The sequence below is a fragment of the Enoplosus armatus genome, chromosome 10 (assembly GCF_043641665.1).
Source record: "Enoplosus armatus isolate fEnoArm2 chromosome 10, fEnoArm2.hap1, whole genome shotgun sequence".
NCBI classification, from domain to species: domain Eukaryota; kingdom Metazoa; phylum Chordata; class Actinopteri; order Centrarchiformes; family Enoplosidae; genus Enoplosus; species Enoplosus armatus.
This window is the reverse complement of record NC_092189.1, coordinates 18,229,829-18,255,907: the sequence shown is the minus strand read 5'-3', so window position 1 is coordinate 18,255,907 and position 26,079 is coordinate 18,229,829. Positions and strand designations below refer to the sequence as shown.

General features: G+C 38.7%; 3 protein-coding genes across 3 annotated transcripts in view; all 3 read left to right on the top strand.

Annotated features, from left to right (window-relative positions):
• The window catches only part of LOC139291662 (uncharacterized), a 36,634-nt gene extending 13,594 nt beyond the window's left edge, over positions 1-23,040 (top strand). The window contains exons 2-9 of the mRNA XM_070913764.1: positions 7,194-7,523; positions 7,769-8,125; positions 8,281-8,394; positions 13,326-13,655; positions 13,901-14,257; positions 14,413-14,532; positions 14,667-14,725; positions 22,845-23,040. Coding sequence (XP_070769865.1) covers positions 7,194-7,523; positions 7,769-8,125; positions 8,281-8,394; positions 13,326-13,655; positions 13,901-14,257; positions 14,413-14,532; positions 14,667-14,725; positions 22,845-22,979 — 1,802 coding nt within the window. The 3' untranslated portion in view covers positions 22,980-23,040. The remainder of the gene's footprint in view (positions 1-7,193; positions 7,524-7,768; positions 8,126-8,280; positions 8,395-13,325; positions 13,656-13,900; positions 14,258-14,412; positions 14,533-14,666; positions 14,726-22,844) is intronic.
• Positions 1-26,079, top strand: part of LOC139290956 (uncharacterized) — a 247,986-nt gene that overhangs the window by 65,520 nt on the left and 156,387 nt on the right. The gene's annotated exons all lie outside the window — the stretch shown is intronic.
• On the top strand, positions 16,885-22,280 carry LOC139291663 (signal-regulatory protein beta-2-like). The gene is made up of 4 exons (XM_070913765.1): positions 16,885-17,031; positions 21,121-21,178; positions 21,306-21,635; positions 21,880-22,280. Exons 1-4 carry the CDS (start codon positions 16,885-16,887, stop codon positions 22,278-22,280), a joined length of 936 nt encoding a protein of 311 aa, XP_070769866.1.

Here is a 26,079-nt window from a genome sequence, read left to right as displayed (position 1 = left end):
TATGTCACGCAGCACATTGCTGCAAAACTTCACAACTGCTTTTCGAAGTGAAGCTCTCCGTTTTGAAAGTCAGCATTCGAGACTGGGAATGTGATGCCCACATTCATGATTCAAATTTCCTAATCTCACATGCTAACCTCCAAAACGCCACCCATACAACAATATGTTGCACTAATATGCAATAACTTCCACAATCAATATGTCAAGCAGGACAATGACAGCAAAACTTCAACTGATATGCAATAACTTCCACAATCAATATGCCAAGCAGGACAATGACTGCAAAACTTAAACTGATATGCAATAACTTCCACAATCAATATGCCAAGCAGGACAATGACTGCAAAACTTCAACTGATATGCAATAACTTCCACAATCAATATGTCAAGCAGGACAATGACTGCAAAACTTTAACTGATATGCAAGAACTTCCACAATCAATATGTCAAGCAGGACAATGACTGCAAAACTTCAACTGATATGCAATAACTTCCACAATCAATATGTCAAGCAGGACAATGACTGCAAAACTTCAACTGATATGCAATAACTTCCACAATCAATGTGCAGCACAATGAATGCAAAACTTCAACTGATATGCAATAACTTCCACAATCAATATGTCAAGCAGAACAATGACTGCAAAACTTCAACTGATATGCAATAACTTCCACAATCAATATGTCAAGCAACACAATGACTGCAAAACTTCAACTGATATGCAATAACTTCCACAATCAATATGTCAAGCAACACAATGACTGCAAAACTTCAACTGACATGCAATAACTTCCACAATCAATATGTCAAGCAGGACAATGACTGCAAAACTTCAACTGATATGCAATAACTTCCACAATCAATGTGCAGCACAATGACTGCAAAACTTCAACTGTTATGCAATAACTTCCACAATCAATGTGCAGCACAATGAATGCAAAACTTCAACTGATATGCAATAACTTCCACAATCAATATGTCAAGCAGGACAATGACTGCAAAACTTCAACTGATATGCAAAAACTTCCACAATCAATAAGTCAGCCAGCACAACAAATGTAAAATGTTCACACTTAATTTTGGGTTTTGGAATTCAGCCGAGTAGTTTGTGAAGGACAAAGTCCTTAAATCTTAACTTTCAAAGTCCTAATGCTAACCTTTTATACCAACATGCCACAATTCAAAACCAAAAGGTACTACCACTTAAATACTGAAAGGTTTCCTGTCGATTACATTACACTGACAGGTAATTGCTTCCAAAATCTCTAATTGTATTGTACTTCCAACACAAGACCAACTAAGAAGTTGTCATTGATATTCATAAGAACCATCATGGGAATACACACAATCTTGCTCCTCTAACGTCAAACTCAAGCAAATGCATAAAATTGAATGCTCTTAACACTAGCCAAACACAAACAGCTTGGTTACAGTTCTATCCAAGTTAAAGGATACGTTCACATCAAGTATATCTTAAAATAGTACTCACATTTCCATACGCGCCTTGAAAGAAGAGTTGGTCGCTTTAGTTGTTCCTCCTCTGCATATTGTCCGCCAAGAGATCCCTTCCCAAAGCAATTTCCTGATGTTTCCTCTTGTCCATTCACTCAGCAGATGCTCCTCTCTCCCTTGAAAATCATCCTGCCAATCTGTCCTGGTCATTGTTTCCTCCTAAATGAAATCCACGTCCTGTCTCGTCCAGCTGCATTTCACTTCTGAAGCTGTGACTGACTGAGTGTCACTAAGGGCAACTTCTCCAAGGTTCTAGAATGGCGGTTGATGCAATAAGACATCAAAGCCGCTACAGAATTCTGTGACCGTCACAATGACACACGCAAACATACGCACACACACACACACACACACACACACACACACACACACACACATTTCATTGCCAGTAATACTGATAATAAATTAAACAATCTAGCGACACGAAAACAATTAACATACTAACATCAACATGGACGTACACATACGGTGTCATAAGTACGAACAATAATCGAAAAATAAAATAAATGAACAGGCCAAAAAACATTGTAGTTAAATATTTGGACTACTTATTGACTGAAAATTAAGGTAAATGAAATAAAAAATAAAAAACCAAGAGCAAGTATATTTAAGGTAAACAAACAAAGAAGTTTTGAAATCATGAAAAGAAGACTTCGAATTAGACTTTATTCATCCCACAGCGGGGAAATTCACAAGTCACAGCAGCAAAGACAGAAAGGTGCAGAAACACACAGCAGACAAGCACCGTGTCAATAAGAATTACAAGTATTTCTTAAAAAAAGAAAAACAATATAAAAATAATAAATACAGATATAAAAAATATGGGGGACAAAAATAAATATATACACGGAAAATATAAAGTATGTACAAATTGTGCAGATTTCTGTGCAGTTAAACAGTCTTATAGCCGTAGGAATGAACGACCTGCGGTAGCGCTCCTTCTTACACCGTGGGTGTAACAGTCTGCTGCTGAAGGAGCTGCTCAGGGCCCCCACAGTCTCGTGCAGGGGGTGAGAGGTGTTGTCCATGATGGATGTGAGCTTGGCTAACATCCTCCTCTCCTCCACCTCCTCAATGGAGTTCAGCGGGCAGTCCAGAACAGAGCTGGCTCGCCTAATCAGTCTATTGAGCCTCCTCCTGTCCCTGTCTGTGCTGCCCCCCCCCCCCCAGCAGACCACAGCTTAGAAGATAGCCGAAGCTACCATAGTGTCATAAAAAGTCCGGAGCAGTTTCCTGCACACACCGAAGGACCTCAGCCTCCTCAGCAGGTGGAGGTGGCTTTGACCCTTCTTGTACAGGGCCTGAGTGTGGTCAGACCAGTCCAGTTTATTGTTCAGGAGAACACCCAGGAATTTGTAGTTCTCCACCTCCTCAATGTCCAAATCGAATCTGATGAAAAACAGGTTCAGTTGGTTAGCCCAGTCCCTGTCTCCACTGTCCTGGTGTCTCCCCTCACCTTTTCCATGTCCAGAGATCTTCTTAAGTCCTCTCCAGACATCCCTGGTGTTATTTTGCCACAGATGTTCAAACATTTGTCTATTAGAAATTAAGGAGGGCAGCGATGCTAGCTAACCCTAGCTACCCTAAATCTTGAAACTCTTGCAGGCACTCTTGAGCAGGTTGTTTTCTTCATCAGGTTCATAGACCTTTTTCCACAACAGACATTTTGACAAACAACATTAAGGATGGGCCATTCTAGCAATGCAGCTATTAATAATGTTACTAGTTGCACATGTTTAACACGTCTAAATGTCTGCTGTGAAAAAAGTCAGCTTTGGTTTCACTATATTTTTGTCACGTGTGCACAGAGACACAAAATGGTAAAGAGAGGGAGAGACTAACAGACAGGCAGTCAGTGGTTTTCACAGTGACCTGCTGTGTATCTGTCCACCACAACATCACTCAACTGCAGACAGAAGCATGACAAACAAAAACACATATGTTGTAGACACAAATAACCTGTTTTTGTTAAAAATGTGTTGAGAAAATAGACAGTATAAAAAAAATATCAGGAGGCAACAACTCAAATGAATGAACCCCCGCCGTCTTTCTGGTCTCACAGCACTTTGTAAAGGCATTCTGCATGTCTGTCCTGAGAACAACAAGCAAAGCCACATGCAACAGCTACACTGACAGAAGCTGCGGTGGGCCGTTTCTCCGCCCTTTGACCCACCATCAAGGCTGTTTACTCAGAACAGACCTGACTATGGGCTTCAACAGGATGTGTAGTGAGGGAAGAGCTACATGAGGCTTCAGCAGGCTAATTTTAGTTGAACACATTGAAATCATTGTTTTGCTTTCTTCTTCACATGCTCATTTAAAGTACAGATAATGTCTCTTGTGTTTTTAAAGATGCAACCATTACAACCGTATGCATTTGCAATCTTAAAATATAAAATCACCATGTTAGTTCACGTTTTGTTTTAATTTTAATGTAAATATTGATTTATTCAGCATTTATTTGGACAGGCTGCAAGTCCATCACTGTGCCAAGTGACTTTAGCAAAGCTGTTAAACCTATTTGCAGATAATCAGGTCAATGTAACTTCAGATCACAGTTAAAAAGAACCAGGGTGGGACCAGTGAATGATTAACACCTCCCCCCTCTGACAGCAACTACCAATGAAAAGCACCAGACGGCAAAAAAGTTGGATGAAAAATGGTCATGACTTGGCGTGACTGGGTGGGTGTGTGTGTCCAACACCCTGCACCCTTTAACTACTCCTGTAAGTTGTTGTGATGTTGATATTAATCAATAATTTAGTGTTATTCCACTTGTCGTTTTAAAAAAGGTAAAAGAGCAGCACAAGTACAGCTTCCTGAGGTTAAAACACAGAGTGAGAGAGAGAGAAAAGACCCTTCGTGTCCACACCTTAGTGTGAAGCCCAACCACAACAATGCTGAAGTTTCCATGCTTCATTTGTTTGTCAGCGGTGACTGTGAATGTGTGTTTATATGTGTCTGTTTGTGTGTAAAGGTACAAAGCAGGACACAAAGTACATGAAAGTATTCACTGCTTTTGTTTTGTGTGTTATGTGTACACGGGCTGAACACAGCGTTGTGTCAGGGAAGCATCGATTTAAACTGCAACAATCCTGCTGCAACACTTTTAGTATTAAGAACATCTTTGTTGTCAAACCAGCGTGTTTTGGGTTGTGGTCAGCAACATGTTGACCCTGATGATGGCCACAAACCAGAAGGATTGATAGATAGATATAGAAAGATATGTTGTCTATCTATTTTCATTCTCTGTACATCTTTAAGTTGTTGAAGTTAGGCAACAAACTTCCACTCTGTTTTGGAAATGTACATTTGTGGTTTTCTCCCAGGTTGACATGAGTTCCCTCCCTCAGATAAAAATATGCAGGTCAGAAACTCTTCATGGCCTCCATGTGTTCCTGTGATACTGTGAGAGAGGCGCTCTGCTGCCGCCTTTCACCAGCCCCCTGAGAAGAAGTGAAGCGAGTGCAGAGGATGGATGGTTTCACAGCCCTCCCCAACTCTGTATGCTGTGCTCTTCCTGCTGATGGGCGGGTCATCATTGATGATGTGGCGCATCTGAATTGGCCGGCTCACACAATATTTAAGATGGCTCCTCTGCCCATGAGCATCACTGCAAATGGCTGTATAAGTCTTTTTATTATCAATTATTAGTTATTTTATTTGAAATTTTGATTTGGAGACATAACATAGGCTCTTACACTGTATTTAGAGATGTATTACACATGAAACATTTATAATTAAAGGCTATTTCAATGCATTCTGTAAAATGACGACTTATGTAGTGAACAAAAGTGGCTTTCTTGTAAAGCTCATCTTTTCGTCATCTGATTTTCATCAAAGGATGGGAGTGATGAAATGAGAGAGCAGATGATGTTTCGATCAAATCTTATTTAACCCCCAACCCTACAAGGGTTAAAGCCGTGCTCTAGCCACAAAGCTACAGGATAACCAGAAATGTCGCTATTTTATGTTGAGTGTTACTTTAACAGTTACAATGGCTTGAGTTTCGATTTATACATCCTACAGTCATTAAATGTAAATGATTGAACAGAAATATGTAAAGTAGTCGTGAGTCCAGTCTCTCAAGGAATTACATGTACTTTTTTGCAGTGCATCATGCATCCAGTGCTAATGTTATTGCCAATGTAGGAACTACTGCAATGTGCAATTTAGCATGGTGAAGAGCCTGACCATGACTTTAAAGACCCTGCATACCCACACAGCTGTTGTGAATTACCCTGTCTGAGGTGGAAGTCGGGTGAAGTGACGCTGTGAATTACCTGTCATCAGAAGTTGATGTAGTACTGAGCATGATGAAGGTGTATGTTGTCCCACTCTAACAGGTGCAACAAAACCAAAAGAAGGGTCAAGATATGTCAGTCAAGTGCAGTTTGAACACACACACACAGTTGTGAGAAGAGGTCTAATTCAACAACAGAAATGAAAACACGTATGTGGGTGGACTTTAATCTGCAGGGACTTTAATTAGCCGTCTTAATGACATTTTTCTAACCATAACCAAGTAGTTTAGTTGCCTAACCTTAACCAGGCTGTAAAACAAAATGGCATTGAACATTTGATCACCACTGGTCATGAGGTTTTGTTTGGAAAGACATCGTTTCACTTCTTCTGATTTGATTGTGAGTGTGATTGGATTAATGGAGCAAACAATGATTAGTTAGTCAGTCATGTTGGACAGGAACAATATCCATGGATCAGTGAAAAGATAGCACCTGCTATCAGTTACTGAACACCTCTATTTACAGTAAAAAGTTCTGATAAACCGACTGTACGCTACCTGCGCAGCACCAAACAGCAGACTGACAGAGTTAGCTGCCAGCTAGTGAGCATAGTGGAGCATTTAGCAGCAAGAGAGACGGATATTTCTGTCTGTCAGGAGTTGGTGGAGAACAAAAGCAGAGAGAAAACTTATATGAGTACAGAACTTACATTTGCCAGGTTACCAGAATGTCTAGTCTATCTATTTAAGGCTTTCTGGAAATCAGGCTACAATTCAAAAATATGGTAATATAGTCAATAAAAACAACAGACTAAAGATCTTCTTCCTGCCCCTGTTGTTCAGGGAAACTCTCTTAATTCATGACCCCCACAAGGTGAAATGACATGTCATTTTGAACAGTGTGAGCATATTGGTGAATATCAGCTGAAAAATCCATCAACATGAAGTGAAAATATAAAGGAAACCAAATTATTTTGGATTACAGTAGTTCACATCAAATCATCTGTTGTGTTTACGCTCAGTGTCAGTTATAGAAACCCACCATGAAACATGAAACAAAAGCTTGCTGTTGCTGTTGTTTCATGTGTTTAGGTTGGAAAGTTGAGATTATTTCCACTGTGGTGGTACAGTGACATTGGCCAACATAACAAGAGACCAATGAGATTGCTCTGAAATTGTTCCCTCCCACTTCATATGGTTACATTAAGGTGAATCATCTTCTAATACGGTCTAATTTAACTGTTGTCTCAAGTGGATTAACAAGGAAATGCTGGTCGTATTTTATTTGCTGCTGATGCTCAGAGTTGGGCGTAAGTATATAAAGTTTTTTCAATATATATTTCAAATACATTGTCATCTTCTTGCATCAACTTAGCACAGGGCATATATGAATCTATCTCTGCTGTTAATCACTGCTCCATTTCATTTTATTTTTAGGATGCACAGATGATCTGATCTTTGTGACGAAGACTGTTGGTGTTGGAGATGATGGGACTTTGTCGTGTACCCGCCAGACATCTGATCATTCAGCAAAATTATTTTGGATCAGGCTTGTTTCTGGAAACTTACCTGAATTCTTGGGAGGAACATATTCCTTTAATTATTCTGGTGTTAACGAGACTCCTCGAATTACATCAAAACAAGAGCCTGGATCATTTGTTCTGCATATTAATAACACAAAGCTAAGCGATATTGGAGTTTATTACTGTATAAAAGTAGACAAGCTCAAAATGACATTTTTGAAAGGAACATTTCTGAGTATTAAAGGTAAATAAAATACCACAACCAGACATTTCACATTCCTTTAAAGATTTAACCATCATGCTTACATCAAACACCATTTATAACAGCAGGTCACACAGTTAAATTTTCCTACATGTATGTGTAAAGGTAGTACATGTTTCCATAATTTACAGGAAAGTAAGTTTATGTATATGAATTCATATTTTTAACTACTTTTCTTTTCATTGAAGTGAATATCACATGTTTATTTTCACATTTGTATTTCCCAGGACCAGAACCTGATATCACTGCCGTCATTCACGTCCCTCCATCTGATCCAGTCCGTCCAGGAGACTCAGTGACTCTGCAGTGTTCAGTCCTCTCTCACTCTGAGAACAAGACATGTCCAGGAGATCACAGTGTGTCCTGGTTCAGAGCCGGATCAGATGGATCTCATCCCAGTGTCATTTTCGCTCACGGAAACAGTGGTGATGAATGTGAGAAGAGTCCTGACGCACGCTCTCCACAGAAATGTGTCTACAGCTTCTCTAAGAAGGTCAGCTCCTCTGATGCTGGGACTTATTACTGCGCTGTGGCCGCATGTGGAGAGATATTATTTGGACATGGAACAAAACCGGACATTGAAGGTAACAGAGAAGCAGAACATGTCCATAAAAATCATTCATTTTGAATCTGGTAGAATCCATTAAGATCATGTATCACAAAACATTTGTTTCTAATGCATTCAAACATCAAAATAACAGTAAACTTTCATTATTTGCTCCTTTTCATATTGTTTCAGGACTCAACATGTGGGAGAGAACAGTTCTGATTCTGCTCTGTGCTGCTTTGGCTATAAGTCTGATTGTTATAGCTTTTCTCATTTCTTCCATAAAGGCTTGGGATTGTTGCAATGGTAAGAAAACATTACTTACACCTTATTCCACCAGTTCACTGGTTTCACATTAGTGCTGAGTATAAGTCAACTTACAGAACAGTTCCTCTCTGATTTGGAGAAATTGAATCCTTTTTTGCTAATCTTTATTTGTTGTTATTGTCTGTATTTACAGCACATTTTATAATACATTTCTCATTGTTTGGTCAACAGGCACTGCAACTACTGGTGGACATCAAAATCAGCATTCAAGAAATTTAAGAGTAAGATTAACCTTCAGAAAAGTTATTTTCTTTTTCTTCTTTAAATGTATTTTCCGTGATATCGTCATCTCACAAAATTTGCCATATATTTTCTCAGAGAGATCATGACACATCTGTTTATTCCGCTGTCGTCTTCACCGTGATGAAAACCGGCAGTGGTGGAGCGAGGGGTGCAAAAGCAGCGGAGAGAGAGAGGATCTACGCTGCTGTCAAGGCCTTTTGGTTGGATTAGCAATTCAGTCAATTCCAGCAAGAAATCTTGGGTTATTGTAAATCATTTGACCTGGAAAATGAAACCGTCATTCCATTTTTGAAATGGACATGGGCATTTTTGAAATGTTGGTTAAATCATCAAACATCTGGCCACTTCATTTGTGAGCTTTAAATGATATATTTTCCATCCTTACTAAAATGTCTGACTTACAGGTACAACATGAACTCAGAATTCAGATGATGAAGCATCAAGTAGTACAACTGAGTTGAATATGGCCATAGTCAAGTTATCATAATCATTAACACCTATGTTAACATTACAGTCATTTTATTTGACCTGCTTTGGCATTGTCCACATTCTGATAACTGAATTTCTTTTTTCCTTTTTATCTTTTTCACCACTGAAAGTAAACACAGCTTTTGAATTATAGAAAAATAGCGCTTACTGATCCGTACTCTGTATCAGCCAGTAACCTGTATTAGAACTGGTATCAGGAGAGAGAAAGTCGCATTAAATAAGTTTATTGCATCATCATGCATGAATCTTGTTTGGAGACCAGTAATCCAGTTGTAAATCAATGTCTGCACAATGTATGCATGATGCTTTTTCCTTATTGTTTTTGTTGTGTGACCATGCAAACCATTTGTGAACATGAATTGGAACGATATCAAACTATGTCAATAAAAAAAAGGGTTTTCTGTGCCAAGGTTTTGGTACTGCTGTGATCTGTCATTGTGTAGACAAGCGTTGGATAATCTGAAGATTTCCAAACAAAGAGAAGGATTCAGAGCTACTGAAACTAATATTAGAATAATACAAAATAAGAGTTTATCAAGTTTCTCTTGTAGCATTTTGTATCTGTTAAATGGGAACATATCTACAAATAAAATTTCTAAACATGAATTTCCCCTTCAACATATTTTCATCAATAATGATTGAAGATGCAGGTCCTTTATATCCGTTTTCAACAAAACTCCAGAAGCAAACAGTCCATTGACACTGACAACATGTCACCTTACAGAAACACTGGCACACATGCTGTGGCAATGAATTAACAAAGCAACTGGAAAGCTGCTGCTCTCCCTCAAAATCAGCTGAGTGCAAAACTTTTTTAAGAAGCCAACAACTTCCTCTTATTATGAAGTTTCAGTTGGGAATAAAATGTTGCATGTGAACACATTAACATGAGCTGAGGCCCTCTGTAGAGGCTTGGGCAGCAGTGCGCAGGCCGAGGAGTGTTGCTGGTTGTGGTAATCTGCTCCAACACCAGAGTACACACACTCTGCTGTGTATTCTTGCTTGTTCCTCTTCCCACTTTTCACTTGTGGAGAAATCCAGCGCTGCATAGTTCACTGCCTTTGCTTCACCATCCTGCAAAAATATAATAATATGGAGTGTATGCATAGTGTTAATGACAAATATCTCACAGATTGGTGGTGAGTGGTGGCAGGATTGCTTTTCAGTGACTTTACAGTGAGCTTAACACTTAACACACTTTTTTATGTAATTTCTCAACAGTCAGTTTATTCAATGCTTTGTATGTTATGAGTATAATATTATGTGTCGTGTTCAGAAGAATTGACCAATGAAAAGGGTAATGGTAGGCAGAATATTTACCACACACCCACATGTGGATCACTACACACACCGTCACACACCGCCACATATTTACCAGATCATTTGATTGATCCACAGCTGACCTATATGGTTACTTCTGTCATAGCGGTGTGATTTTTGTCCTCCTCTCATTAAAGGACACAGATAAACACACAAAGTTTCAGTTTTTGGCACTACAGTTAAACACACACATTCAGTTCGGTCAGAGGTGAAGTGCTTTGATCAGAGGCAACTGGTGATGGTAACAAGCAAATGATAGTTTGTAATGTCTGAAATTCGATGTTCAATACTTCCTGCTGCAGTAGGACGCTGTAGTTGGACATGACTCCAACATTCAACATCAAACCTACTATCTAGTTTGTGAAATGATATTTTATCTATCAAGGTTTACAAAGTGGAAATCATAGTGATTGGCTGAAATGTAGAAAGTGAACTTCGCCTTATATTCAAACCTGTGATCTGTGTTCAGTGTTTAGTTAAAAACAAGTACTGGAAGTCTTTTAACTTCTGTGTTCCTTTTGACACAGTGTATGTGTGGATTTAAAGGCTTTTCACTTTGTATGTTCTACCAGCACATACATACGTACATATCCTGAGGACAGACACATTTTCAAAAAGGTTTAATCTTTGTCTGAATTTGGATGTTCAGATCAACAGTTAGAGGAGTAAAAGAGGACATTTGAAATAATGTTAGCTACAGCATAGGTGGTAACCTGTAGGTTTGAGAGAGACAGTTGCAGAGGAGAGGCAAGAGGAAATGTGGCCAAAACCACACAGAAAATCAAGACATGTGGAGAACTTACTTACAGGTAAACATGTATGAGAAAAAGAGGGCTCTCATGAATGTGCAATGTCTCATCAAGATAGAGTATAACGGCCTATCACTGCCAAAATCCACGCGCACTAATGGAAAACATGTTGAAAAATATCAGGAGACAACAACTCAAATGAACAAACTGCAGAAAAGTGGGTCATGACTTGGCGTGACTGGGTGGGTGTGTGTGTCCAACACCCTGCACCCTTTAACTACTCCTGTCAGTTGTTGTGATGTTGATATTAATCAATAATATAGTGTTATTCCACTTGCCTTTTTAAAAAAGTTAAAAGAGCAGAACAAGTACAGCTTACTGAGGTTAAAACACAGAGTGAGAGAGAGAGAAAAGACCCTTCGTGTCCACACCTTAGTGTGAAGCCCAACCACAACAATGCTGAAGTTTCCATGCTTCATTTGTTTGTCAGCGGTGACTGTGAATGTGTGTTTATATGTGTCTGTTTGTGTGTAAAGGTACAAAGCAGGACACAAAGTACATGAAAGTATTTACTGCTTTTGTTTTGTGTGTTATGTGTACACGGGCTGAACACAGCGTTGTGTCAGGGAAGCATCGATTTAAACTACAACAATCCTGCTGCAACACTTGTAGTATTAAGAACATCTTGTTGTCAAACCAGCGTGTTTTGGGTTGTGGTCAGCAACATGTTGACCCTGATGAAGGCCACAAACCAGAAGGATAGATAGATAGATATAGAAAGATATGTTGTCTATCTGTTTTCATTCTCTGTACATCTTTAAGTTGTTGAAGTTAGGCAACAAACTTCCACTCTGTTTTGGTAATGTACATTTTTTTCTCCCATGTTGACATGAAGGCTCACACAATATTTCAGATGGCTCCTCTGCCCATGAGCATCACTGCAAATGGCTGACTACATATTTTTATCTATTATTATTTATTGTATTTTACATTTTGGGTTTGGGGACATAACGTAGGCTCTTGCACCGTATTTAGAGATGTAGTACACATGAAACATTTATAATTAAAAAACATTTTAATACATTCTGTAAAATGACCACTTTTATGTAGTCATTTATATGAGTGGCTCCAGTTTCCAAAACCGGAAACCAGCCTGGTCTAGCATACTGCAACATGAATACATTTAACAGTTTTCATACTGCATACTACTATGTATCTATACACATCCAGCCACTGACTTTAAAGGCCCTGCCCACCAACACAGGTGTTTTCATTTTGGAACAATACCCAGGAATCCAATCAAAAATAGCACCTACTATCTATTTTATGGTTTCTGGAAATCAGGCTACAACCCCCAAAAAATATGGTAATACAAGACTGAATGAAAACAACACAATAAAGATGTACAACACAAAAATGTGCTGTATTGTGTCATAGAGTCTCTTCCTCCTCCCCCTTGTGTTAGAGGAAATTCTCTTAATTCATGATCGCCACAAGGTAAAATGACATGTACGGAAGGGTGGTCTGTGTGTGTGTCTGTGTGTGTGTGTGTGTGTGTGTGTGTGTGTGTGTGTGTGTGTGTGTGTGTGTGTGTGTGTGTCCTCTGTCCTGAACAACGTGACCATATTAGTGAATATCAGCTGAAAAGTCCATCCACCTTTTGTGAAAATATATAGGAAAATGTCTCAGTGTCAATTATAGAAACCCACCATGAAACATGAAACAAAAGCTTGCTGTTGCTGTTGTTTCATGTGTTTAGGTTGGAAAGATAGTTGAGATTATTTCCACTGTGGTGGTACAGTGACATTGGCCAACATAACAAGAGACCAATGAGATTGCTCTGAAATTGTTCCCTCCCACTTCATATGGTTACATTAAGGTGAATCATCTTCTAATACGGTCTAATTTAACTGTTGTCTCAAGTGGATTAACAAGGAAATGCTGATCGTATTTTATTTACTGCTGATGCTCAGAGTTGGGCGTAAGTATATAAAGTTTTTTTAATATATATTTCAAGTACATTGTCATCTTCTTGCATCAACTTAGCACAGGGCATATATGAATCTATCTCTGTTGTTAATCACTGCTCCATTTCATTTTATTTTTTAGGATGCACAGATGATCTGATCTTTGTGACGAAGACTGTTGGTGTTGGAGATGATGTGACTTTGTCGTGTACCCGCCAGACATCTTGGCTTTCAGCACAATTATTTTGGATCAGGCTTGTTTCTGGAAACTTGCCTGAATTCTTGGGAGGAACATTTACCTTTGATTATGACGGCGTTAACAAGACTCCTCGAATTACATCAAAACAAGAGCCTGGATCATTTGTTCTGCATATTAATAACACAAAGCTAAGCGATACTGGAGTTTATTACTGTATAAAAGTAGACGAGCTCAAAATGACATTTTTGAAAGGAACATTTCTGAGTATTAAAGGTAAATAAAATACCACAACCAGACATTTCACATTCCTTTAAAGATTTAACCATCATGCTTACATCAAACACCATTTATAACAGCAGGTCACACAGTTTAATTTTCCTTCATGTATGTGTAAAGTTAGTACATGTTTCCATAATTTACAAGGAAGTAAGTTTATGTATATGAATTAATATTTTTAACTACTTTTCTTTTCATTAAAGTGAATATCACATGTTTATTTTCACATTTGTATTTCCCAGGACCAGAACCTGATATCACTGCCGTCATTCACGTCCCTCCGTCTGATCCAGTCCGTCCAGGAGACTCAGTGACTCTGCAGTGTTCAGTCCTCTCTCACTCTGAGAACAAGACATGTCCAGGAGATCACAGTGTGTCCTGGTTCAGAGCCGGATCAGATGGATCTCATCCCAGTGTCATGTTCGCTCACGCAAACAGTGGTGATGAATGTGAGAAGAGTCCTGACGCTCGCTCTCCACAGACATGTGTCTACAGCTTCTCTAAGAACGTCAGCTCCTCTGATGCTGGGACTTATTACTGCGCTGTGGCCGCATGTGGAGAGATATTATTTGGACATGGAACAAAACAGGACATTGAAGGTAACAGAGAAGCAGAACATGTCCATAAAAATCATTCATTTTGAATCTGGTAGAATCCATTAAGATCGTGTATCACAAAACATTCGTTTCTAATGCATTCAAACATCAAAATAATACTAAACTTTCATTATTTGCTCCTTTTCATATTGTTTCAGGACTCAACATGTGGGAGAGTACAGTTCTGTTTCTGTTATGTGCTGCTTTGGCTATAAGTCTGATTGTTATTGCCTTCCTGATTTATACCATCAAGAAAAAAACGTGTGGTTGTTGCAACGGTAACAGAAGTTTCTCATACATCAATCCACCAAACAGTATTTTGCAAATGCTGACTTCACATGATTTACATTACTGCTTTGTGTAAATGAACCTACAGCATCTTTCATATCCTTGTGTTTATGTTATAACACAGCTGCCGTTGCTCTGCAAACAAACGCTGCAACAGCCGGTGGTGATCAGCAAAGTCAGCAGGTAAGGTATATAAACAAGAGATTCAGCTGGAAAAGTTACTGTCTCTCAACATATGTAAATATTAAATTCTGCCACCTCATAACATGTTTCCATGTATTTCCTCAGAGAGATGAGGACTCAGTGGCTTATTCTGCACCAACCTTCACCAAGAGGAGAGCTGGCAAAGCAGAGAGAAGGAATGTAAAGCCAGCAGAGGGAGAGACGATCTACTCTGATATCAGGGCTTTTTGATTAATTATCATTCCAAACAATGGATTTGCTGATTTACTAAATAAAAATGTTGTCTGGCACACTGTGAAAAATATACTGCTTCAAATCAATTTCACATCTGATATCAGTAACAATATTTTGATTGGGTAATCTTAAAAATGTTTAATGTATCATTTCAATATCATATTTAGTCTGTTTGCAATCTTTGTATGACTTTTTTATCGTGTTTTATCTTGTTATTTTATATAATGGCTTTGATTGATATCCTACAGCAATGTGAATTGCATTAACATTAATTCTTGCTTCATTTTAGGGCCTTTTTTTTATAATGCTAACACTCAAAACAGCTTTTTGACAGATTCAACTTGAAAGAGACGGAGGGTTGAGGACGGTTTTCTTTCTGTCTCTTTTGTGGCAGTTTTATGGCTGTTAACTTCTCCTATACGTATCAATGCAATGCAACAATCATTAGATAAACTGAGTGCCTATGTGCATCCTATAAAAATGATTTCATGATTGTGGTGTAACCTAAACGTTCAGGTGATATATATGGATCTGTGTAAACTTGATATTGAGTCCTAGTGAACAGCAGAGACTTGACAGTGACTGACGGTGGCTTGGTGACATTATTTGTATGAAGTTGGTTTCTGAGATGCTTTGGGGCTTGTTTGGTTTGTGTGTGACTGTTACAGTTTGATGCAGAGAATAACAACAAAGTCAGAGGCAGACAAAGATGAAGGTCGACCTGGACAGAAGAACAGAGAAAGAGGCCAATAGCAGAATGAACTGGATTTATCCTTCAAATACACAATATGTCACTGATAGCAATTTATATAATGTTATATATATTGTTAAATATCTATTTTCACCACAATACTTTTGTGGCTCTATGGCTTCTATTGTTGCTCTGTCGGTCGGTCCAACACTTTGATCATGACTGACAAACCTCAACAAATGTTGGATGAACTGCAACAACATTTTGTATGGACAGTCAAGGTTTCCAAAGGATGTTTTTTGATCCCACAACTTTTCATGAAGTGCCATCAGCAGGTTGACATTTTTGGTGTTGAGTGAAAACACAAATGGACTGCAGTGAAATTTGGTACACAGTGACTCAAGAAATACATGGCAGAGGCAGCTACGTGGATCAGTGGTCAAGATGCTGAACCTGAACTGCAACATCCGGCCTGGGACCTTTGTTGCATCTCTCTCTCCCTCATTACCTTTCATCTCAGGTTTTCAAGCAGAAATCTATCAACTGTGTGGTTTTTATTCTGAAACCTTTATTGAAATAACATTATCAAGAAAATGAGCTGCATTTTTCTTTTCTCAAGTTTCTCATTACTTTCTGATGTACACATGAAAAATGAAAGTTAAACTGCTCAAGTTTTTACACACAGAAGACACAAGGCTCCCCTGCTTTATTGAATCAGAATCAGAATCAGAATCAGAAATACTTTATTGATCCCCGGGGGGAAATTGTGCAGTACATGTTCTCCCATTCAAGAGTAAAAAGTAGCATAATTTAGAGCTAAAAAAACGTAGAAAATATAAAAATAAGAAATAGAAAATAAAAAATATACACATTTACAGTGTCTAAGTGAACAATGAATTAAAAAATATATACAATAACAATGTATATGTATGTGTATATATATATATATATGTATGTATGTATTGCACTGAAGTGTGTGACTATATATGTATTGCACTTAAACATTTCAGAATAAATAGTGAGGTAGTATATGAACAGGTGAAGTAGATCCACATTTCCAGTCTCTTCCTGAGTGTCTGACACTCAGAGGGAGGAGTTCAACAGTCTGATGGCCACAGGCAGGAATGATTTCCTGTGTCGCTCTGTTGTACATTTGGGAGGAATGAGTCTCCCACTGAAGGTGCTCTTGTGTCCGACCACTACGTCATGGAGAGGATGTGAAACATTGTGCAAGATGCTCCGCAGCTTAGACAGCATCCTCCTCTCTGACACCACCATCAGAGAGTCCAGCTCCACCCCCACAGCGTCACTGGCCTTGCGGATCAATTTGTTTAGTCTGCTGGAGTCCGCCACCCTCAGCCTGCTGCCCCAGCATGCAACAGTATAGAGGATAGGCAGTGAACTCGAGAGCAACAATAGTTTGGATTTTGCTGACATGTTTACTTGATTAGCATCATCAGTTTTGTTTTTTTCCCCTGACACAAGTCTGACCATCTTTTATATTACATGTTTTGCTTTCTTAATGAATCTTGCTAACACTAAATCCTGAAACTCTTGCAGGCACTCTTGAGCGGGTTATTTTCTTGATCAGGTTCATAGACCTTTTTCCACAACAGACATTTTGACTTGTCATAGCAGGAAAAGACAAACAACATTAAGGATGGGCCATTCTAGCAATGCAGCTATTAATAATGTTACTAGTTGCACATGTTTAACACGTCTAAATGTCTGCTGTGAAAAAAGTCAGCTTTGGTTTCACTATATTTTTGTCACGTGTGCACAGAGACACAAAGTGGTAAAGAGAGGGAGAGACTAACAGACAGACAGTCAGTGGTTTTGACAGTGACCTGCTGTGTATCTGTCCACCACAACATCACTCAACTGCAGACAGAAGCATGACAAACAAAAACACATATGTTGTAGACACAAATAACCTGTTTTTGTTAAAAATGTGTTGAGAAAATAGACGGTATAAAAAAAATATCAGTAGGCAACAACTCAAATGAATGAACCGCCACCGTCTTTCTGGTCTCACAGCACTTTGTAAAGGCATTCTGCATGTCTGTCCTGAGAACAACAAGCAAAGCCACATGCAACAGCTACACTGACAGAAGCTGCGGTGGGCCGTTTCTCCGCCCTTTGACCAATCATCAAGGCTGTTTACTCAGAACAGACCTGACTATGGGCTTCAACAGGATGTGTAGTGAGGGAAGAGCTACATGAGGCTTCAGCAGGCTAATTTTACTTGAACACATTGAAATCATTGTTTTGCTTTCTTCTTCACATGCTCATTTAAAGTACAGATAATGTCTCTTGTGTTTTTAAAGATGCAACCATTACAACCATATGTATTTGGAATCTTAAAATATCAAATCATCATGTTAGTTCACGTTTTGTTTTAATTTTAATGTAAATATTGATTTATTCAGCATTTATTTGGACAGGCTGCAAGTCCATCACTGTGCCAAGTGACCTTAGCAAAGCTGTTAAACCTATTTGCAGATAATCAGGTCAATGTAACTTAAGATCACAGTTAAAAAGAACCAGGGTGGGACCAGTGAATGATTAGCACCTCCCCCCTCTGACAGCAACTACCAATGAAAAGCAGCAAACGGCAAAAAAGTGGGATGAAAAATGGTCATGACTTGGCGTGACTGGGTGGGTGTGTGTGTCCAACACCCTGCACCCTTTAACTACTCCTGTAAATTGTTGTGATGTTGATATTAATCAATAATTTAGTGTTATTCCACTTGTCGTTTTAAAAAAGGTAAAAGAGCAGCACAAGTACAGCTTCCTGAGGTTAAAACAGAGAGTGAGAGAGAGAGAAAAGACCCTTCGTGTCCACACCTTAGTGTGAAGCCCAACCACAACAATGCTGAAGTTTCCATGCGTCATTTGTTTGTCAGCGGTGACTGTGAATGTGTGTTTATATGTGTCTGTTTGTGTGTAAAGGTACAAAGCAGGACACAAAGTACATGAAAGTATTCACTGCTTTTGTTTTGTGTGTTATGTGTACACGGGCTGAACACAGCGTTGTGTCAGGGAAGCATCGATTTAAACTGCAACAATCCTGCTGCAACACTTGTAGTATTAGGAACATCTTGTTGTCAAACCAGCATGTTTTGGGTTGTGGTCAGCAACATGTTGACCCTGATGATGGCCACAAACTAGAAGGATAGATAGATAGATATAGAAAGATATGTTGTCTATCTATTTTCATTCTCTGTACATCTTTAAGTTGTTGAAGTTAGGCAACAAACTTCCACTCTGTTTTGGAAATGTACATTTGTGGTTTTCTCCCAGGTTGACATGAGTTCCCTCCCTCAGATAAAAATATGCAGGTCAGAAACTCTTCATGGCCTCCATGTGAATGTGTTCCTGTGATACTGTGAGAGAGGCGCTCTGCTGCCGCCTTTCACCAGCCCCCTGAGAAGAAGTGAAGCGAGTGCAGAGGATGGATGGTTTCACAGCCCTCCCCAACTCTGTATGCTGTGCTCTTCCTGCTGATGTGACAGGCAGTCAGAGAGGGCGGGCCATCATCGATGATGTGGCGCATGTGAATTGGCCGGCTCACACAATATTTAAGATGGCTCCTCTGCCCATGAGCATCACTGCAAATGGCTGTATAGGTCTTTTTATTATCAATTATTATTTATTTTATTTGAAATTTTGATTTGGAGACATAACATAGGCTCTTACACTGTATTTAGAGATGTATTACACATGAAACATTTATAATTAAAGGCTATTTCAATGCATTCTGTAAAATGACGACTTATGTAGTGAACAAAAGTGGCTTTATTGTAAAGCTCATCTTTTTGTCATCTGATTTTCATCAAAGGATGGGAGTGATGAAATGAGAGAGCAGATGATGTTTCGATCAAATCTTATTTAACCCCAAACCCTACAAGGGTTAAAGCCGTGCTCTAGCCACAAAGCTACAGGATAACCAGAAATGTCGCTATTTTATGTTGAGTGTTACTTTAACAGTAACAATGGCTTGAGTTTCGATTTATACATCCTACAGTCATTAAATGTAAATGATTGAACAGAAATACATAAAGTTGTCGTGAGTCCAGTCTCTCAAGGAATTACATGTACTTTTTTGCAGTGCATCATGCATCCAGTGCTAATGTTATTGCCAATGTAGGAAGTACTGCAATGTGCAATTTAGCATGGTGAAGAGCCTGACCATGACTTTAAAGACCCTGCACACCCACACAGCTGTTGTGAATTACCCTGTCTGAGGTGGAAGTCGGGTGAAGTTACGCTGTGAATTACCTGTCATCAGAAGTTGATATACTACTGAGCATGATGAAGGTGTATGTTGTCCCACTCTAACAGGTGCAACAAAACCAAAAGAAGGGTCAAGATATGTCAGTCAAGTGCAGTTTGAACACACACACACAGTTTTGAGAAGAGGTCTAATTCAACAACAGAAATGAAAACACGTATGTGGGTGGACTTTAATCTGCAGGGACTTTAATTAGCCGTCTTAATGACATTTTTCTAACCATAACCAAGTAGTTTAGTTGCCTAACCTTAACCAGGCTGTAAAACAAAATGGCATTGAACATTTGATCACCACTGGTCATGATGTTTTGTTTGGAAAGACATCGTTTCACTTCTTCTGATTTGATTGTGAGTGTGATTGGATTAATGGAGCAAACAATGATTAGTCAGTCAGTCATGTTCCATGAAAAAATACCATGTGCTATCAGTTACTGAACACCTCTATTTACAGCAAAAAGTTCTGATAAACCGACTGTACGCTACCGGCACAGCACCAAACAGCAGACTGACAGAGTTAGCTGCCAGCTAGTGAGCATAGTGGAGCATTTAGCAGCAAGAGAGACGGATATTTCTGTCTGTCAGGAGTTGGTGGAGAACAAAAGCAGAGAGAAAACTTATATGAGTACAGCACTTACATTTGCCAGGTTACCAGAACATCTACTCTATCTATTTAAGGCTTTCTGGAAATCAGGCTACAATTCAAAAATATGGTAATATAGTCAATAAAAACAACAGACTAAAGATCTTCTTCCTGCCCCTGTTGTTCAGGGAAATTCTCTTAATTCATGATCCCCACAAGGTGAAATGACATGTCATTTTGAACAGTGTGAGCATATTGGTGAATATCAACTGAAAAGTCCATCAACATGAAGTGAAAATATAAAGGAAACCAGATTATTTTGGATTACAGTAGTTCACATCAAATCATCTGTTGTGTTTACGCTCAGTGTCAGTTATAGAAACCCAACATGAAACATGAAACAAAAGCTTGCTGTTGCTGTTGTTTCATGTGTTTAGGTTGGAAAGTTGAGATTATTTCCACTGTGGTGGTACAGTGACATTGGCCAACATAACAAGAGACCAATGAGATTGCTCTGAAATTGTTCCCTCCCACTTCATATGGTTACATTAAGGTGAATCATCTTCTAATACGGTCTAATTTAACTGTTGTCTCAAGTGGATTAACAAGGAAATGCTGATCGTATTTTATTTACTGCTGATGCTCAGAGTTGGGCGTAAGTATATAAAGTTTTTTCAATATATATTTCAAATACATTGTCATCTTCTTGCATCGATTTAGCACAGGGCATATATGAATCTATCTCTGCTGTTAATCACTGCTCCATTTCATTTTATTTTTAGGATGCACAGATGATCTGATCTTTAGGACGAAGACTGTTGGTGTTGGAGATGATGTGACTTTGTCGTGTACCCGCCAGACATCTGATCATACAGCAAAATTATTTTGGATCAGGCTTGTTTCTGGAAACTTGCCTGAATTCTTGGGAGGAACAGTTTCCTTTAATCATTATGGTGTTAACAAGACTCCTCGAATTACATCAAAACAAGAGCCTGGATCATTTGTTCTGCATATTAATAACACAAAGATAAGCGATACTGGAGTTTATTACTGTATAAAAGTACACTATCTCAAAATGACATTTTTGAATGGAACATTTCTGAGTATTAAAGGTAAATAAAATACCACAACCAGACATTTCACATTCCTTTAAAGATTTGACCATCATGCTTACATCAAAACGCCATTTATAACAGCAGGTCACACAGTTAAATTTTCCTACATATATGTATAAAGGTAGTACATGTTTCCATAATTTACAGGAAAGTGTTTATGTATATGAATTCATATTTTTACTTACTTTGCTTTTCATTAAAGTGAATATCACATATTTATTTTCACATTTGTATTTCCAAGGACCAGAACCTGATATCACTGCCGTCATTCACGTCCCTCCATCTGATCCAGTCCGTCCAGGAGACTCAGTGACTCTGCAGTGTTCAGTCCTCTCTCACTCTGAGAACAAGACATGTCCAGGAGAACACAGTGTGTCCTGGTTCAGAGCCGGATCAGATGGATCTCATCCCAGTGTCATTTTCGCTCACGGAAACAGTGGTGATGAATGTGAGAAGAGTCCTGACGCTCGCTCTCCACAGAAATGTGTCTACAGCTTCTCTAAGAACGTCAGCTCCTCTGATGCTGGGACTTATTACTGCGCTGTGGCCGCATGTGGAGAGATATTATTTGGACATGGAACAAAACCGGACATTGAAGGTAACAGAGAAGCAGAACATGTCCATAAAAATCATTCATTTTGAATCTGGTAGAATCCATTAAGATCATGTATCACAAAACATTTGTTTCTAATGCATTCAAACATCAAAATAACAGTAAACTTTCATTATTTGCTCCTTTTCATATTGTTTCAGGACTCCACATGTGGGAGAGAACAGTTCTGTTTCTGCTCTGTGCTGCTTTGGCTATAAGTCTGATTTTTATAGCTTTTCTCATTTCTTCCATAAAGGCTTGGGATTGTTGCAATGGTAAGAAAACATTACTTACACCTTATTCCACCAGTTCACTGGTTTCACATTCGTGCTGAGTATAAGTCAACCGACAGAACAGTTCCTCTTTGATTTGGTGAAATTGAATCCTTTTTTGCTAATCTTTATGTGTTGTAATTGTCTGTATTTACAGCACATTTTATAATACATTTCTCATTGTTTGGTCAACAGGCACTGCAACTACTGGTGAACATCAAAATCAGCATTTAAGGACTTTAAGAGTAAGATTAACCTTCAGAAAAGTTATTTTCTTTTTCTTCTTTAAATGTGTTTTCCGTGATATCGTCATCTCACAAAATTTGCCATATATTTTCTCAGAGAGATCATGACACATCTGTTTATTCCGCTGTCGTCTTCACCGTGATGAAAACCAGCAGTGGTGGAGCGAGGGGTGCAAAAGCAGCGGAGAGAGAGAGGATCTACGCTGCTGTCAAGGCCTTTTGGTTGGATTAGCAATTCAGTCAATTCCAGCAAGACATCTTGGGTTATTGTAAATCATTTGACCTGGAAAATGAAACCGTCATTCCATTTTTGAAATGGACATGGGCATTTTGGAAATGTTGGTAAAATCATCAAACATCTGGCCACTTCATTTGTGACCTTTAAATGATATATTTTCCATCCTTACTAAAATGTTTGACTTACAGGTACAACATGAACTCAGAATTCAGATGATGAAGCATCAAGTAGTACAACTGAGTTGAATATGGCCATAGTCAAGTTATCATAATCATTAACACCTATGTTAACATTACAGTCATTTTATTTGACCTGCTTTGGCGTTGTCCACATTCTGATAATTTAATTTCTTTTTTCCTTTTTTTTTTTTCACCACTGAAAGTAAACACAGCTTTTGAATTAGAGAAAAATAGTGCGTACTGATCCGTACTCTGTATCAGCCAGTAACCTGTATTAGAACCGGTATCAGGAGAGAGAAAGTCGCATTTAATAAGTTTATTGCATCATCATGCATGAATCTTGTTTGGAGACCATATGCCAGTAATCCAGTTGTAAATCATGTAAATCATGTCTGCACAATGTATGCATGATGCTTTTTCCTTATTGTTTTTGTTGTGTGACCATGCAAACCATTTGTGAACATGAATTGGAACGATATCAAACTATGTCAATAAAAAAAAGGGTTTTCTGTCCCAAGGTTTTGGTACTGCTGTGATCTGTCATTGTGTAGACAAGCGTTGGATAATCTGGAGATTTCCAATCAAAGAGAAGGATTCAGAGCTACTGAAACTAATATTTGAATAATACAAAATAAGAGTTTATCAAGTTTCTCTTGTAGCATTTTGTATCTGTTAAATGGGAACATATCTACAAATAAAATTTCTAAAGATGAATTTCCCCTTCAACATATTTTTATCAATAATGATTGAAGATGCAGGTCCTTTATATCCATTTTCAACAAAACTCCAGAAGCAAACTGTCCTTTGACACTGACAACATGTCACCTTACAGAAACACTGGCACACATGCTGTGGCAATGAATTAAAAAAGCAACTGGAAAGCTGCTGCTCTCCCACAAAATCAGCTGAGTGCAAAACTTTTTTAAGAAACCAACAACTTCCTCTTATTATGAAGTTTCAGTTGGGAATAAAATGTTGCATGTGAACACATTAACATGAGCTGAGGCCCTCTGTAGAGGCTTGGGCAGCAGTGCGCAGGCCGAGGAGTGTTGCTGGTTGTGGTAATCTGCTCCAACACCAGAGGACACACACTCTGCTGTGTATTCTTGCTTATTCCTCTCCCCACTTTTCACTTGTGGAGAAATCCAGCGCTGCATAGTTCACTGCCTTTGCTTCACCATCCTGCAAAAATATAATAATATGGAGTGTATGCATAGTGTTAATGACAAATATCTCACAGATTGGTGGTGAGTGGTGGTAGGATTGCTTTTCAGTGACTTTACAGTGAGCTTAACACTTAACACACTTTTTATGTCATTTCTCAACAGTCAGTTTATTCACTTCTTTGTATGTTATGTGTATAATATGATGTGTTGTGTTCAGAAGAATTGATCAATGAAAAGGGTAATGGTAGGCAGAATATTTACCACACACCCATATGTGGATCACTACACACACCGTCACACACCGCCACATATTTACCAGATCATCTGATTGATCCACAGCTGACCTATATGGTTACTTCTGTCATAGCGGTGTGATTTTTGTCCTCCTCTCATTAAAGGACACAGATAAACACACAAAATACTTTCAGCACATTCAGTTTTTGGCACTACAGTTAAACACACATTCAGTTCGGTCAGAGGTGAAGTGCTTTGATCAGAGGCAACTGGTGATGGTAACAAGCAAATGATAGTTTGTAATGTCTGAAATTCGATGTTCAATACTTCCTGCTGCAGTAGGACGCTGTAGTTGGACATGACTCCAACATTCGACATCAAACCTACTATCTAGTTTGCGAAATGATATTTTATCTATCAAGGTTTACAAAGTGGAAATCATAGTGATTGGCTGAAATGTAGAAAGTGAACTTCGCCCTATATTCAAACCTGTGATCTATGTTCAGTGTTTAGTTAAAAACAAGTACTGGAAGTCTTTTAACTTCTGTGTTTCTTTTGACACAGTGTATGTGTGGATTTAAAGGCTTTTCACTTTGTATGTTCTACCAGCACATACATACATACATATCCTGAGGACAGACACATTTTCAAAAAGGTTTAATCTTTGTCTGAATTTGGATGTTCAGATCAACAGTTAGAGGAGTAAAAGAGGACATTTGACATAATGTTATCTACAGCATAGGTGGTAACCTGTAGGTTTGAGAGAGACAGTTGCAGAGGAGAGGCAAGAGGAAATGTGGCCAAAACCACACAGAAAATAAATAGATGTGGAGAACTTACTTACAGGTAAACATGTATGAGAAAAAAAGGGCTCTCGTGAATGTGCAATGTCTCATCAAGATAGAGTATAACGGCCTATCACTGCCAAAATCCACGCGCACTAATGGAAAACATGTTGAAAAATATCAGGAGACAACAACTAAAACGAACAAACTGCAGAAAACTGGGTCATGACTTGGCGTGACTGGGTGGGTGTGTGTGTTACCAACACCCTGCACCCTTTAACTACTCCTGTAAGTTGTTGTGATGTTGATATTAATCAATAATTTAATGTTATTCCACTTGCCTTTTTTAAAAAGGTAAAAGAGCAGCACAAGTACAGCTTCCTGAGGTTAAAACAGAGAGTGAGAGAGAGAAAAGACCCTTCGTGTCCACACCTTAGTGTGAAGCCCAACCACAACAATGCTGAAGTTTCCATGTGTCATTTGTTTGTCAGCGGTGACTGTAAATGTGTGTTTTATGTGTCTGTTTGTGTGTAAAGGTACAAAGCAGGACACAAAGTACATGAAAGTATTTACTGCTTTTGTTTTGTGTGTTATGTGTACACGGGCTGAACACAGCGTTGTGTCAGGGAAGCATCGATTTAAACTGCAACAATCCTGCTGCAACACTTTTAGTATTAAGAACATCTTGTTGTCAAACCAGCATGTTTTGGGTTGTGGTCAGCAACATGTT

Bases quoted from the DNA above. Each gene is read 5' to 3' on its own strand.
- LOC139291663 (XM_070913765.1), top strand. From the start codon at position 16,885: ATGCTCCGCAGCTTAGACAGCATCCTCCTCTCTGACACCACCATCAGA. The intron at 21,179-21,305 runs GTAAGTATATAA...TTTTATTTTTAG, and splicing joins GCTGATGCTCAGAGTTGGGC to GATGCACAGATGATCTGATC. The intron at 21,636-21,879 runs GTAAATAAAATA...TGTATTTCCAAG, and splicing joins AACATTTCTGAGTATTAAAG to GACCAGAACCTGATATCACT.